The 17,354-nt window shown below is 37.7% G+C and overlaps 1 protein-coding gene across 3 annotated transcripts in view; it reads right to left on the reverse strand.

Annotated features, from left to right (window-relative positions):
* The window catches only part of PLPP1 (phospholipid phosphatase 1), a 60,636-nt gene that overhangs the window by 11,571 nt on the left and 31,711 nt on the right, over positions 1–17,354 (reverse strand). For all 3 annotated transcript variants that reach the window (XM_071731383.1, XM_071731382.1, XM_071731384.1), the window contains one exon: positions 3,716–3,773. In XM_071731383.1, the coding sequence (XP_071587484.1) occupies positions 3,716–3,773 (58 nt within the window). The remainder of the gene's footprint in view (positions 1–3,715; positions 3,774–17,354) is intronic.

The following is a 17,354-nucleotide window of genomic DNA, read 5'->3' on the forward strand; positions in this document are numbered from 1 at the left end:
GCTTGCTTACACAATTCATTTCTAACAGTTCAGGTAGCATGATATTCTTTCATGTTTCTTTAGCACTTTAAATTCAAGTTTATATTTTCAATTTAGAATTTTAAACCTTTCAGCTTCTATCCTTCCTTTTGAACTAAATCACACATTTTCTCTATATGGTCCTGTAACAAGAAAATGAGAGGCCATCTAGACAAAATCCCTGCTTCCAGGGTAATGAAGCCTCCAGAATATGAAGACAATTAAAGTCACAGTACCCCTAAGAGATGAACTTCTAAAAATCATACACCCAGCAATACCTACAACTTACAGGGTTTTTTTCCTTCACATTGAATATAATGTCTGAACTTTCAGATGTTTCCAGGTACCGCCCTCACCATGAGGTGTGACATGAAGCATAGAATTATTTTCAGAATTTTGGGTTTTGTCCTGATACCAGAAAAGCTATGCTGTAAGAACTCAGGTACCATAGCTCCTACTGAGACCTGTAGAATTTCTCCTGTCACCAAAGGCTTTAAGCATCTAAAACATTTGAAAATGCTAATGAACTATCAGAGGATCATTCTTAATCCATCATATACAAGTGCACAGAACAGAAAAAAGCGACAATTTGACTTGTTTGTAATTCACCAATTCCGCTTGAAGTAACTGAAGCGGCAGAAGTGTTTCACTGCTTCAGGCATATCTTATTTCATAGTGGCAGTGTTTGTGCTGTCTGTGGCAGAGATAACTTCACCTTAGATTCCCCTGAGGTGTTGCCTCATTTTTGAAATGCATAACCTGTCAAAGTACATGTGCTCAGCAGGCAATGTTTAGGAGCAAGCTTTCTGCAGTGTGCATGCCTGGCAGCCTCCTCCTGTCTCCAGAAACCAGCATGCTTTCAGAATCCACCTGGAGGCATTCCTGTGTGGCCTGCCCTAGGTGATCCTGCCTTGGACTGGATCCAGGACTTGGTTGGACTAGATGATCTCTAGAGGTCCATTCCAGCCCCTAACTTTCTATGATTTCTATGCTGCTGTCTGGTTAGGACTGATCCTGCCGGTGAGAGATGCCATGTGCTAACAACCCTGCCCTGACCCTGACTCAGATGGCACCAAGTGTGCAGAGAAAAGAGGAATCCTGCACCAGTGTACCCAGGTTTAGCAGCACTCTCTGCCTGGCCACGTGGGCAAGGGTTAGGAAGCAGTTTTCATCACCTTCCTGCTGGCTGCTGGAAAACATCTGCATTGTTTTCCTTTTTTATTAAAACAAAACAAAAAAAAACCAAAAACAAACAAGCAAAAAAAACCCCACAAAACTCCAAACAAACAACAACAACAAAAAGCCACACCCACATTCAACACAAAGGTTGGTAAGCAACAATGATGTGTTAATCAGCAAAATTAAAACATCCAGCACAGGAGTCACTTCTGACCTTCTTCAGATATCCCTGTGAAGGCCACTCAACAGTTTCTAGATGGGTAATCTTATTATTGGACAGAAGAAAGTATAAGTCTAATCTCTGCAAAGCCTCTTATTTGTACTGGGCAATAACTCTGCCAGGGATAAGACCAGAAACTCGGGTGCAGGAACAGATGAAGAATGTCTTCTCCTTCAGTCAGTGTCCTGCTACTCATTGGCAAGTTTTCTGAACAACAAACTTATCTCCAGTAGAACACTTACTGTTTACCTCATTTAACATGACATCTGTAAGATATTCATACTCTTCTAGTTTAAAGTAAATTCATGTTTGTGTTGCAGTTACTGCATAACTGGGCCCACAGGACAGTTTCTACAGCAGCATGCTGAGCCACAAGCAGCTTTACTTCACTGCTGAACCAAGGCTGACACCAGCTCTGGATTTACAGCACACACACCCAACACACAAGCTTCTTTGCACAGGCAGCTGAAGAAATAATTACTCAACCCACATGAAGTTAGTATCTTCAAAATAAAGAATGCTTGACTTTCTTGTCAAAAGCTGCATTTTTTTTCAAATCCCAGTGGGTTAAACAAAGCCCAAGCTGTTCAGGACATCTATTATATTGTACTCAACTAAAGATGGTCTCAGTATTGCAGCAAGTGGGGGTGTGGTGGCAGGCAGGCAGCCGGGGCACACAGGAGTTTTAATGAACTGATGCAAGGTTTGAAAATAGCACTCCCTTTCTCTCAGTCTGTACCAGCTGAGAAGTCCTCCTGACCACTACCACCATTTCCCCAGGCTGTGCAAACTGGGCTCTCCTTATAAATATACGTGGCAGAGGATAAAAGTTCCTATAGATTCTGACCTCTGCCAAACAACCTGAATCCAGTCAGTATGGGTTATAACCCATACACATTGCCACACACCTAGCAAGCTTTCTCTTGTGCTTCTGAGAGGTGGCAGTATCAGAGTCTCATGTTGCTCAACAAAACCATGTGCAGCAAAGCTGGATCAGAGGGGTCATTGCACCCAGTGGAGCAAATCAGTGGGGTTGCTGTACAGCAGCAAGTGCTCTGCCGTGCTTTGGAAAGGGTGGGTTTCGTTTTGGCATCAGATCACAATTGGATGTATATAATTTTGGAGACTGCCAGTAATAATGAGCAAGAGAACACACTAAGAAACAGCCGAAAGATAGGAAGTTGTACTATATTCTCATTAAACCCAAGACTTAATACTTCCATGGTCTTTTAAAATTTAACTTAAATAAAAGACGGAAAAGAGAAGGAAGAGCAACTAAACAGGTTTAGCCTTAAACAAACTACAATGATAGGTCCAAACTGAACACTGAGCTTCTGAAAAAGCTTTATTTTAAAACAAAGGTATAGAAGACATATGTCATACTGTAGAGCCACTCCTCTCTTTATGTGGTTGGAGGGATTTTAGTTTGGTTTGAATAATCTCTCTGTTATCTATAGATGTTTCTGCCGAGAAGCAGTGAAAAAGTAAAAATTGCAATCAGGATGAGAAGGCAAATTGTTTCTGAGCTCTGTGAAGATCCTGGCAGGTATGTATTATGTTAGAATTTATATACAGGACAACAGCTTCATTTTACAGCTACACTAACAACAAAACTGCACAAGGTTGTTTAATACCTTCAGTATTACAAAATAGCAGGGGGAGAAAAAAAAAAAAAATCAATCCTTTAGTGTTACAAATCTTATCCTAACACTGAAGAAAAATTGTACTAGCTGATGTGAAAAAAAATTATCTGAAATATATTGGGGTCCAAATGAAGCATTAGTGGATTGTCTTATCGTTAGTATTTACATCCAGAGACAAATCTGTCCCCTTTGTCTTCATTTCCCAACCACCTCCTAGAAGATGGTAAAAAGGAAAAAACAATTAAAAAATTAAAGTTGATCTGCTGTTTTATGCTTATGGTCCCATCCACATTCAATTAGGTTTTAAAGTTGAGGGGTTTTAAGATATGTCCCACATATCTTACTATAAATTTTAAAATGGCTTGACACTAACTAAATTTTCCCAACCCACTAGACACCAGCTTCTTTTTAGGTAAGACATGCAAGTCAAGTACCATATTAGTTACATTTAGGCATACTGAACATAATTCTACCTCTTTTCCCAGTATCAGTGGCATTCCCTTTCAAATCCTCTGGAGAAATCTTCAGTTATCTCAGTGAAGCATCCAACAAAAGCAATGTCCCTTGTACAAAGCAGCCCAGTAAATATTTCCATTTTTGTGGTAAGTAACTAAAAGATTTCTTGCTGTCATTTATGTGGAAAGAAAATACTTACTGCTAGGAACAGCATGCAGTACATGGAGAATGAAGAATGGCCAGAGTAAAATGACAGTCTGGAAGAGAAAAGATCAGAAATATTATTTTTCTTTTGCAACAGTCAGTCTACAGCAATGCTAAGTCATCTTAAACAAGTGAACGGATGTAATGCAAACATCTCCATGCTTTTTCTTCAAGGAGGTTATCTAAGCCATGCCACATCTGACAACAGCTTTTGACAAAGAGAACAGACTCCACTATGCAGCATTAAGCTGAGCTCCACATCAGGTACTAACTACTAGTCCTTCAACTGAAGCATGAATAGAACCAAACACATCCTCAAAGGCAAAAAACATTTCCTTCAAAGCAGCATATTTTTCTTCTTGATAAATACCAGCCTACTTCAAATATTATCAACTTGAAAATTTACTTATCTGACTGTCACGGCATGTGTATGCAAACGACATATTAATCAAGCCAAACCAATTAATTGCATTAGGTCAGAGTCAGCAGTTAACAGCTTGTATCTAGCTTATATCACATACATTTATGTATAACTTGGTTAAAGGTACTGAGTCATAAAGACCTTGATCATCTGTCACTAAAGGGCAGGCAGGAAGGCCATTCATTAGCCAGTGAGCCACAACATACAACATCTCATCTAATATTTGTAGAAAGTTTCCTACTTGGCTACCCACGTTCAGGAGCGCCAACGTGGCCTTCAACTTGTTTAGGCTTCCAACTGGTCCAGACAGAAGAGAGCTGATACTGAGGGTATCACAGCAGTTAAACAGAGAACTGTACTTACACTCTTTTTATGTTACGTGCAGTGCCCTGTAGTAGTGCTGCTTTATACAAGCTGATAACCAGGTCTCAGCCAGGCTCCTGTGAAGCTCAGCTACATAACACAGCTCTCCTTGCTTAAGAGTTTGGCATACACAAACAACAATGAAATACACAACAATAAAAAGCTTCACAGCTCTCCAGACAGCGCTCCAGTATCCCCAGCAGCTGCCTGTTTGAGTGTCTCAGCCAGGCAGAAAGCCTGAGGCCAGAGACATTCCTGGTCAAGGGAAACACTTCTGGCTCTTGGGATGGAGAGTAAATGAGGGCAGCTCTGATGTGCAGTACAATAACTGAGTTGAATATTGACTCCTTAAATACCACAAAGAAAGTAAAATAGTCTTGTGCACAAGGCCAATTGCAAAACTTCCTGTATTAATTTGCATACATCACATTATGAAAGTGCATCAGATAAGAGACAAAACCCACATAGTATTCTGACTCTTCACCAGTTAAAATCTCTGGCAGGAGTCTACTAGGGAAGTCTTTTGAAGAGCTCTGCCTTTCAGACAAACATGTTATCTGAGCTACAAATCACAACATGTTGTTCTACGTAACAGAAGATACAGGATAAAGAATCCATAGCAGTGTTTTATCCACTGACTTTGGGGCTATTCCTATTGTCTTTTAAGCTGATATTCCTACAATTTCTGAAGCAACCTGCTGCCAACTGAAGCAATTCAGTAGGCTAAAAAAAGTGAGAGAAGCAATAAATACAATCTGTTGTTTTTTATTTCCTATATGATTTTAAAGGTGTTGCCGACTACTGGTGTTCTTAGTTTTAGGAATGTATTATGGCAGTGTAACATTAAGAATATTGTGTTCCAAGTTCAAAACTACAAAATGTAAATGCATTCTCATCAGGCATAGATACTTAATGCTGTACATGACTGAAAATGTGCTTTAGCACATGAAGTATTGCCAGAAATACAACTGGGACAAAAGTACAGATACAACATTGTGTAATCTCACTGAAATTCCTTTGGCAACTTGCTGTCTCAAGATTTCTTTAAAAAAAGAGACATTTAAAAAAAAAACAAACCAAAAAAACCCCAAAAACTTAAAACCCTTTTAAACACTAAATTTGACAATTGAAGTTCCCCAAGAATTCCTCAGCATGCAAACAACATCTTCCCTAAACCAGGAGAACATCCTGTATATTAAGCCAAACAAATGGCTGCACAGCCCAAAAGAGCTGGCTCAAGCCAGCATTTCAAAAATAAGATCTTTTTTGATTAAAAAAAAGCAACCAGTATTTGCTAGTCACAAGAAGTATTAGAAAGTATATGCATAGATAAAGTGGTGGTCCTGATTAAAGCCAGGATAGAAACAATTTTCTCTTTTCAAAATGGCAGTCTGACATTAAAAAATGACATAAAAAGAACAGATTGGCAGATTTTCAAGCCTTCTACTTTATCAATACCTAGCACACAGATACTCCTGAAGGGCTTAACAAGTCTTCATTTTAACAGGCAAAACCATATGGTTTGACTATTTCCACTTGTGCAAAATACGCCTAACAAGTCAGAATAACACCTTAAGTATTAACATTAAATCATTTCAGGTCTGAGTTGACAACTGGATTATAATATAGTCTAATTATAATATACTATTATTATATTTATATATATATAGTATATATATATAATAGTATATAATAGTATAATTAGAGTATTATATTTATATTATATATTATATATATAGTGTATATATATATAATAGTATATAATAGTATACAATAGTATATTATAATTAGAGTATATTATATATATATATATTATAATATACTCTCAGTTTCCAGTATATACAGTACACCTGGACATCTCAGAAAGATCTTTAAACAAGGTAATGTAAGGGCTCTTTAGCTTTCATGAAATTTAGTTTTGCAACAGATTTCATATGGTTTATGGTAAAGCCACTAGACTTGCTTTAAAAGATTGCCATGAGACTGATTCCAATTAACCACTTCAGTTTAAAAATGCAGACTTGCAATAACAAAGATTACCTAGAAAAATAACCAAAGTACAAACAATTCCTACAATAAGTAATCGAACTGAACCACTCAGTGCTTTTAGCTGAGATTTCTAATGCCAGATAAGCAGGTCTAAGGCAGATAGCAGGACCCAACACTGACAACCATTTCATTCTGTTCTATTCCTTTCCATGCACAAGGGTAACTTAGCCTAGAGAGCAGACAATACAATTTCTTTCATTAGCAGAAAATGCACAGGCAAAAGGATCATTTGGCTTGCACTGTCACTTGCAAGAAAAAGTATGTTTGAAGCATTAAGTTCTGCTTTAAAGTATTTTGTAAGCATAACTGAATTGCAGAACACAAGCTTGATGTTGGCTCCATATAAGGACAGGCTAAAGACACGTGAAAAGTGCAGAAACGTAAGCAAAGTACAGGAGTATGATAGGGAAATCGGTAACCTTAGTGAAACACAAGACAAGAAAACAGCTAAATATATGGCACTATGGAGCACTAAATGCTGATAAATTAGTATTACAAATTGCAGTAGAAAAGGATAAGCTAGAAGGAAGCTTATCTTGTGGTGCCACCTGGCAGAGGATGAACAATTAGTGCACCTTCCCAATATAAACTACTGAATTATGGAATGATCCCTTAGAGAAAAACAGGAGGCCAAGCAAAACATTGTACACACTCCCATATCAAAGCCAATAAACTCCCCCAAATGGATTAGCCAGCAAGTTCTTTCTAGCCTCAACTTCTCTATATTCTTCAAAAGTCTGACTCAAACCTTCTATTGGTACTTGTGTTACTCATTCTACTGATCTGGAGAAGAATAAGCACCAGACAGAGCTGCAGCTCAGCATGTCTGTATTGGCTAAGCCAGAGAGCTCCACGTGCTTGTCAGGGAAAACTCCTAGAAATGTAGTGTCATGAGAACATGGTTTAGTAAAGTGTTAGCCTTAAGCTGAAGCACCATTTTCTTTACAGTCAATCTTATTTTATCAATCCTATCTTTCCACAGCACCCACCCTCAAGTGCTAGAATTCCAGGAGTCCAACTTCTGAGATCATTGGGGTTGAAAGGTTTGAGCACTCTGAAATTAAGGGCTTCTGTGATTTTTGCAGAGAAATGTATCATCAGCAAATCCACAAGCAGTTCACCTGCTTAACTATCAGCAGCTACTCAGAAACCCATTTGCAAAAGATAATATTCCAGATTTCTCCACTTTCTTCCTTCTCTTCCAGTATTTAAACACCTACTTAAGGTCAAAGTCTTAAAGGAAAAAACTGCCAAGAGTTATTGTAATTCTGTAATCTGAACCTGGACAATTTTATTTACATATGTGTTTCAACATGAGACTATTAGTGTCTTGCACAATTCCCTAATCATATGTGGGGTGAGAGGTAGATCCACTCAGCACTACTTGAAACAGGGGCAAAACTTTGCCAATCCTGACACTTAATATGCCTATACACTTTTTTTTTTTTTTTTTTTTGCAGTTACACATCTTTCCTTTTAGAAGCATCTTATCTTATGCTTATCTTACAAAAATGAAAGGTCCCCACTTATCCTACTGTCGTAGAACACATCTAGCAGGTTCTATGAGAACTATGCAGCCTTACTATAGTTTCTTCCCTTCCCACCACCACTCTTGTGAAAGAAGCCCTACAGACAAGGAAAGAAACAAGGGAATAAATAACATTTTCCTGAGCCGAAGATCAAATTGAAGTGCTCTTACTAAGTTATGAGTAGTACAAGGCTTCTCTTCACTGCTAGCCTAAGCAGATCTTGAAGTTTGTTAGAAACTTCTGCTGGCATAATTTGTTGTTTTTTCCCCTCCCGTCAGACAAGAAGTATCTCACTTTCCAAGTATGCAGATACCATATAAACGTCAATTCAGCAGAAGTATTAAAGACTGATGAAACAATGTAATTGGGCTAGCTAGTTAGCTAGCTGTTCTTAATCAGTCAGCAGCAGTTTGTACCAGCAGCTACTAGATGAATAAACTTCACTGTAAGATAGCTAGTAAGCAAATGTCTCATCCCCCTGCTATTCTTCTGTTTTCAAATGAGCAGCAGTCAACCTGCACCTTGAACTTTTTATTCTTGAAGTTTTACCTAGTGAGTAAGAATTTACACCAGGGAAGCAAGCAAGTTACTGATTCCTAGCAGTATGTTCTGGGCCCTTGATTTTACAAACTCCAAGCAACTGGCATGCCACATGCACATTGCAAAACCACTACAAAGCAAGTTCTCTGTTGTCAGTTTTAACTGGCACTCAGTTAAATGCATGACACAAAAGGGAAGCTTAACTTTTTACAACATGTCTAGTTAGTCTCCTCCATTAGGGGGAGAGAGAAGAAAGAAAAAAAAAAAAAGAAAAAGGAAACCAAGACTTTGTTTACTACCGTATCCCAGTAATCTCCCCTCAGAGTAAAAGTGAAAATAGCAGCAAGGGGGACTCAAACCAAAATTTTATAAAAGATTAATAGTTTGCTCTCACATGCATCAGGTTACAGGTTCCTGTTGCATTAACAATGTCTGCACAAGTTATCCACATAATACTGTCCTGACTCACAGGAGTGTTATTCTCATTTTACATAAAGAGAATGAGAACAAACCACATAATCCCTGTTAAATTAAGTATTTGATTGTTATTCTCCCTTTAAGAAACTGCCTTGGGTATGAAGCACTTGGCAAGTGTGCAGAACCCTTCCCCCAAGAGATTTTTGCAGTCTTCAAAAGGGACAAAGAGAAGAGGAGGCAGCAGCAGAACTGCTGGCATTAAGGGGATTTCAGTGCCTGCGGTACTGTTTGAACAATACAGTTATTCACATGTCCACAGTTCCAACTTCAAAGACTCTTCCTGTCTATTAACTTGGACACAAGCTTTGCAAATCAGTGAAATTCTGCCAAGAATAAGAACAAGCATCTACCTGCTTGATTAACCATAGCTAGCTTCCAAATAGTTCAAGGTGTGCTGAACCGATTGCAAATAATTGATTTTTAATGAACTTATGCATGATAAGCTACTGAAACACTGGCCAGACTGCCAGCACCGCTTTTTAAAGATGTTAAGGGGTGAAGAGTTTTATTTTCAGTTATAAAAACAAATGTTCTTTGTCCCCACTGAGAAGAGCCAATTAATGTTAGGGCAAAGGAGATACAAGACAGAAATATGATCCAACTTGCAGAATTGCATCTCAATTGGTTATAGCATGTCTACCTTTCAGATTTGATTCTCTCTACTGAAAGTTAATTTCTGTTGCAAAAGCATCCCCTTTTGCTTCTATAGCAAGTACAGCCACATTCACTATAGATGAGAAGTTTCTAAAGTTAAATATTCAAGACTTATTCACTACCATATTTCACATTTTTCCTTCCATGTAAAACTAAGTGTAGATGCCCTAACCAAGCTTAAATTATCCAAAGTGGTGAGGAACTTCTTTAGGACTACAAGTATTTCCACATCAGCCATATTACATCTTGAGTAACAGTAATGACAGAAGAAAACTGTTTGGGGAAAAAGTTGCACCATCTGTATAATAGCACACATATGTGACCTACCATTCATCCTTTTTAACTGCTTTGGTGTCCACGCTCACTGAGATTTTCTTAAAATATGTTTTCAGAAGTGCAAACTACTAAATCAGTCTCTAATGTAAACTACTGAACATATACATTTCAGTAATGTCAATCACCTAATAGGTTAAGAACTACATAAAGCACAATAAGAATGCCATACACAACATACCAGTATGCCCCTAGCAAACATGTAGTTAATAAGTCTGTAGCAGCTTGAGAGAAATTCGCTTCATGATGCCATTAGAGGCTGCCAGAATAGATAAGTAATCCATTCAGCTATGCTTGAATTATTAAGTGCAGCTTTATTTTTTACAAAGCTTTAATACATTTCAAAACAAAACATGGGAACATTTCATACAAGCTAAGTTATTTTAATGGAAAATAATATTTCAGAGAAATACTCCCAATACTGAGACAAGTGGACGGTGGGGAGAAAGGGAAGGAGAGGGCAAGTCAGGAACAGGATTGTTTAATAGAGACTGATTAACTTGAAGCAAATGTCCAGTCTTGGTTTATGTTTAAAAATTCCAAAGCCAACCAATTTAAAAGGCTATCTAATGAGACAGGGCAAAATAAAAATATTAAGTAAATCGGAAGTAGTATATGTAGTTTTAAATCTGTGTTTGTCAAACAGGGCTGTTTTTTTGGTTTGGTTAGGTTATTTGTTTTTGAACACAGTTACAATTTTTAACAGAACAGACACGATAGTTTTAAGTTTTGTTGAATTTCATACCAAAATTATGCAGGGTAGCCCAATACCAGCAGTCTGGCATGGGTGTGGCCAGCTACATGAAATAGCTCAGAATGATTTAACTGCAGTTACTGGCATGCATGAGTTCAACCTGTGGAAGAGCTCTAAACAAAGCTGAAATAAAATTCCTGGCAAATGAATGGTAAAGGGCACCACCTTGGCAACTGCCTTGAAATAAATTATCAAGGTCAAAACAGCCAGCTCTAATTTCCTAAAGACTTCTTTGAAGTTTACATTTTGAATTTGCAATGGCAGACTACACACAATTTAAGAGCAGTCAGCATGGCAGCAATATATCAACTGAACCAGGGAACTGCTTTTTCCTTCAGACACCCAGGTTGTGCATCTGTACATTGGTAATACAATTATAATTATGAACCTTAGCCACTGCATTATCTGTTACCAGAAACAGATGGTGACAGACTAAATATAAGACTAAAAAAATAAGACTAAAATAAGGTCAAACACAGTCACAGACTAAAATAAGAACTTCAACCATCCAAAGTTAAGCTCAACTTCAGAGACAGTGTTTCAGACACATACACATCCCTGACAGCTGCCTTAGTTTGGTTTGGAGCCTAACAGCTCAGGCTGCACAGACTGCCTCCGAAGTAGCTAGACTTAAGCATGGCTTAATATTTACCACTTCAGGTTCAAAGGTTTCACTTTTGTGCATATTTAGTGAGCTGACAAATAAGCCTGACAGAACAGCTTCTGGGATCTCCCTAGTCACTGGGTTTTCAGTGTTCTTCAAACAACTTTCAGTTCCTACCACAACATCCATACTCAATAAAAAGGCTAAAAAGATTATCTAACAAAAATATTTAGAATTCGGTGACTGCATTATTATGACAAACCTGCACTGCTCACCTAAAATACAATAAACACTACATCTAAAATTAATTTGCAGTATACTCAGGAAGTCTGTGCAGGTAGAGCAAGAGTCCCACCCAGGACTATCACACATGGAAAAAAAAAAAAATCCTTCACACTATAGAAGAACGTGTGCTGATGAAAATTAATTTAACCAGTGTTAATAAAATTGGATAAAACAGCAAACTGTACTAAACACAGCAACCACATTTAGCTTGACTGTATGAGGAGGTCATTTAGCAGCCTGAAAGTACATGCTTGCATTCAATTCCTCTTAGAAATACCCACACCAGTGCTCCTTCCTGTATTCTTTGCATTCCGCTTTCTTTATAAGGGAGAACATGGCTTTTGAGAACAATTAATTAAAAAATATTTTTTTCTAATTTCATGCTAAAGTTCTGAAAAACTAAAGCATGTGCTCAGAACTGATTCTGACTCTTTACCTACCAACAGCAAATTCCTTTTACTACAGAGGACAATTAAGGCAACTATGTCAAGTGCATCCACCACCAGTGCTCATGTCAGGATGAGCCTTCTATTTGCTCAGAAACAGAGGTTAAGCAAGACATGGTATAGGTTAGTAAACTGGTTAGTTTAAAACCTGCTATCAGAGCTTAAATTTTAAATAAATCTTGAAAGACTGTTAAGACTTATCTGAACCCTTACTTTCTACTCTCAACTTTGCAGTGGGTTCATCAAAGAAGCAGTATGTTCATCAAAGAAGAACACATTATTTCTTATTCCTTCCCATATGCAACTCTGCTGCGTCTTAAAGCAGCAACATCATAAACATTTTACATCCCTGGAATGGAAAAAAGTAGCTTGGTTTACCTAAAGATTATAGAACATTGCTACACATGTAATAACTCTGCTTTCTCCATTTTAGCAAGCATGAGAAAGTGGGGGATAAGATATTTGCTTTATGTGCTTTTTTCCTCTATTGAATACTGCTGCTTGTACTTGCAAGGGTTGAAAAACATGAACTGTCTCCCAACACAACACTACAGATGGCCTTCTGTTGAACAAGTGGCAGTTTTTCCATTTCAAAAATGTTAAAGGAAGCTGTGAACTGCATTCATGAATACTTCGATTTTATTCATTTTTTTTAAAGCTGGGCCCAGCAATAACCAATATATGAAATTCAGTCCAGATTTTTCAGTTGCAGTCCAAAAGGACAATAAAATACCAAAGGGACACATCTGGTATTTATGAAATCCAGTTTGAAGCAGATCTTACATATGAAGGCAACAAAAATCACTTCTATCTGTGTTTCAATAGAAGAGCAAACACAAGCCAATAATACCTCAACAGTACATGTTTTAGGAGACTGGAATAACTCCAAATCTGCACTTTAAATGCGAACTAAATAAATAAGCTCCAGAGTAAAAGTTGGTAGATTTAATGTTTCAAGAAATTAAACCATATGTTGACCATTCCACTTTAAACTGAGCAGAAGGTACACTGGAGATACATAAAAAGGAAATGCTAAGTCATTAGAGAACCTCAGCATGGAAAAACCTCACTTTAGATGTTTGGAGGCTATGGTTTAGGTTTTGTCCAAGGCTGTAGAATACAAAGAGTTATGTCTTTCTTTTCAGACTTGGTAATTGTTGTACAGAAAAAAGAGGGGGGAAGAACCCCAAGATATGTTAGAATTGACCAGTTAGACTGGGCATTTTTAACACTCAGATTAAGACTTCCAGAGACTGGAGGAACTCAGCCACTTCATATACAGAAAGTATTCTCCTGGAGAAACTCCACTGCCTCAAAATCTGCTGAAGTGCAGTATAGAAGGGTACAGGCATGTCAACAGATTTCTTTTTTGACACCTCTGTTGGACAGGTCTAACAAGAAAAGGGCCCTCTGCTAACGTGTTTCTCAGGAACAAAGATGAACTAGTTGGACATGCCTGCAACAGCCTTGGTTGCAGTAACCATGAGACAACAGAAAGATTTCAGGGACAGCCTTCTCAGAGCATTCATTCAACTTATTCCATGCCCCTGTGGAAGAAAACAAGCAAGAATAACAAGAGGTCACCTTGATTTTAGTGAGCAACTACTGACTGAGTTTAGATACAAACAAATCACAAGAGGTAGAAATAGACTACCTACCAAGGACAAGTACTGAATCATCACCCAAGAATGCAAAGAATTAGGAAGGCTGTCCTGGTTTGGGCTAAGATAGAGCTAATTTTCTGTCTTTTAATTTTGCTTTCAGCGAAGTTTCTTGTAAGTAGCTGTACTTGCTGAAATTAACAGCAAGTTTCTCAGTCACTGTCTGTTCCTAGGACTGATAACGCTCCATCTTTATGGTTATGGCTAGAGACTGGTATGCAGAACCAAGGACACTGCTTAGTTCTGAGGAGCATCCTATACTCTGGAATGAGAAAAAAGTAAAGGGGTCACACCTGCAACCCCCCCTTAGCAACAAGTGAATAAGATAAATGACCAAAATTGACCAGAGTATTCCATCCTGTATGTGTCATACTCAGTATAAATTTGAGGGATCAACTCCCTTCATCCTTTTCTGCCTATTCCTGTTTGCTTCAGCATCCTGGAAGGATTCCAGATTTGTCTGCCTGTGGTCTTGACCCATGGCAGCCTGAGTCCTGCCTCTAGCTCCCAGCTGCTGCTGACTCCAGAAGTCCAGCCAGGACTTTACCAAGGCTGCCCTGCAGCCCCCATGGTGATGTGAGCATTACTGAGGGACAGTGGGGAAGAGGAACACGGTATTGCTTTTCTGTATATTTGTATATATTTTAATATTTTTTTCCTTTTTATCACTGCTGTTTCATTAAAGCTGTGTAGTTTAGTTTCTGATCCGTAAGTCTCCTCCCTTAGACCCTCTCCTCTCTTTATCAGGGAGGGAAGGAAAATTAACAGAGAGCATCTGTTGTTCGGTTAATTGCTGGGCCAGCGTTAAACTGTGACAAAGCCAAGGTTGAATGTTGTGAGGGTATACAGTCCAAAAGACTGGATAGCTTGCATCCAGTGGTGAAGAACATGGACGATGCTATGATGAGGTTCTTCAGATATATTTAAGAAGCCATACTAAGGTTCCAGAGTCATTTTGATAGTTAGCAAAAGGGCAAGAAGAACTGATGGGACAGATTTTCCCAACAGGTTGTGCAATCTCCACCTCCAGAGCTCCCGAATGAATCAGGATTTAGAGGGCTTTGTCAAAACTCTGCAGCTAACTCCACTGTAATCTGGAGGCTTATGACCTACTGAAGTTTCTTCAACGTTCTGAGAATGTTGAAGATTTATTCACAATTCATATACTAGAGAACAACAGAAGCTCTTCATGTTCTGCATTGTTACTCTAGTAGACATTGAAGCCTTATGTTTACACACACCTACCTACTCCACTGAGCCCTACTTTACTGATTTTAAAAAGCCATTAAAAAGAGCCATTTGGCAAGTCATTATCTTAAGCGGTGCTAAAGGAAGCTCCTTAAAGGCAATCCAGATGCCTACTCTGGTATCTGCAAGTGACATGCTATTTGCAAGCACCAGTGACAGGAGGACCCTGTGGCTTCCATCTCTTAATTCATAGACATCAAAACATGTACTTTTAAATCAAATTGGATTTCTGAAACACTAAACGAGCCACTGTCTCCAAGTGAAACAGCTAGATGAAGTTCTGTGCCCTTCTGCCCAGTACAACTCCATTATTAAAATATGCATCTTTAATTGTGTTTCGTTCTACAGGTAATTAGTTATTTTGACACTCTAAAGAAAGATCACAAGATCAAGCACCTTTACTGAGTTATTGCTTAGTTATTTAGATGGAGAACTACAAAGCTCTATACACAACTAGTTGGCATCAACCCTAGCAATGTCTTCAGAAAAGTTTGAGAATGCAGCTCAGTTTAAGTCACTCACCCTCAGGACACTACAGTGAAGTAGCACATACCAAGCTACTTAAAATAAATGCTAACAACTTCCTGAAGAAAGGTTACCTTCTGAAGAAATGCAGAAGAATGGTATACAGCTTTTAATGCAAATACTTAATTTAACTAGCTTTTTTTAAAATGTAACTAGTTTCCTTGCTTGTTTTACAGATCTGCAAATACTACATAGTTTGAAATAATATATGCCAACTCTTAAATGTATCTGACAACTACAAAGGAGATTTATTAAGGACACAGCTGTGACTGGAATTCTCAGCTTAGTTTAACAGTAGTTCTGTACAAACTCACTATAAAAGTTGTCAAGAAGAACCTAAACTATTTAAAATGAAAATTACTATTTTCAGCATGATAGAGCAAAAAAGACACTTAAGTGAGCAAAAAATGTCTTATCCAGCTCAGGTTAGAAATTATAACTGTAATTATAACCAATAAAAACCCACAAGCACTTTATCAATGTAGGCAATCAAGCACTAGTCCATTAATGATTAAAACATATATGTATTTTAGCATGTATTTTAATACTACTGTTACTGATTAACAATAAAGACTAATTATTAACTTTCCCCCATGCCTCTATGCTATAACATAGTAGACAAATGCAAAAAGAGTTGCAAATATCAAATCTGCATAAAATAGTACCGGAACAAAATATGCAATTATGCTTGCACAAAAAACTCCAATTCCAACTATAACTTACAGCTTTCAGAAACATAGGTTGTTTTCTTGGTTTTATTCTTCTAGAACTTTGTTCAAATGTTTTTTAAATCCCATTTATTAACTTACACATCCCAGTACTGCAAAGGGTTCTGCAGCTTACTTTATCTTCTTAATCTTCAAGTATGAAAAAAAAAATTAAAAACTAATTTAAATGTTTTGCATTCCAGTTTAAATACTAGGAGGAAATGGGAACAATTGTTCATGACTTAACTTTTATACCACTTCCAAAGTATCCTTTAGAGATTTCATCTTATACCCGTCTCTTCAACACACACCCACTTTATTTCAGACCAAGAACACTTAGTCACAGATAATGCACACCAAAACTATTTCTTACTTTTAGTAAGTATTAAATTATGAGAAGCTATGAAAAGGCAGGACAGAGCAAAACAGAAGAGTACTATATACACAGTGGAAGCACAATGGATTTTATGCTACAAGCATCCTATTCTTCCTATTAACTAAAAAATAGTAAGCAGAAATCAGACTTGTCTTTTGACTTTATAAGTGAGCAGGAATCTTTAAAAGCATTTAAAAAATAACCTCAACTTCTGCTATTACATAGAAATAATGGGTTCATTTCAGAACAGATCATTTTGTATGCAACACTATGACTACCTTGTTCTTTTTTAGTATTTCTGCCTGCATATTTTATGAAACTAAAGGTAGACGGTATTAAGTTTGCCACTAAAAATTTTGTACAACTGACATAAATTTTCCTCTACGTTACAGTTTAGAGTCTACTGACCTCCTGCAGCTTGCTGCAATCAAACTCCTTCCTCTTAGTGACTTATTAACTGTACGTTATGTAGGCACATAATCACAGAAACTAACCTTTTAGATGCAGGGCTTGATTTCCATAAAAAACCAGACCCATTTACTGGGTCACTGCATCCATGACATCTACCTGCTATACAGGACCATGTCCCACTTCCTTCTGCCTTTCAACCACTCACTAGCTTACTTTCCTGTGCATGGAAAAGCCTCAGCTGAGAGCAGAAG

This window comes from Heliangelus exortis, chromosome Z, assembly GCF_036169615.1.
Source record: "Heliangelus exortis chromosome Z, bHelExo1.hap1, whole genome shotgun sequence".
In the NCBI taxonomy this organism is placed as follows: Eukaryota; Metazoa; Chordata; class Aves; order Apodiformes; family Trochilidae; genus Heliangelus; species Heliangelus exortis.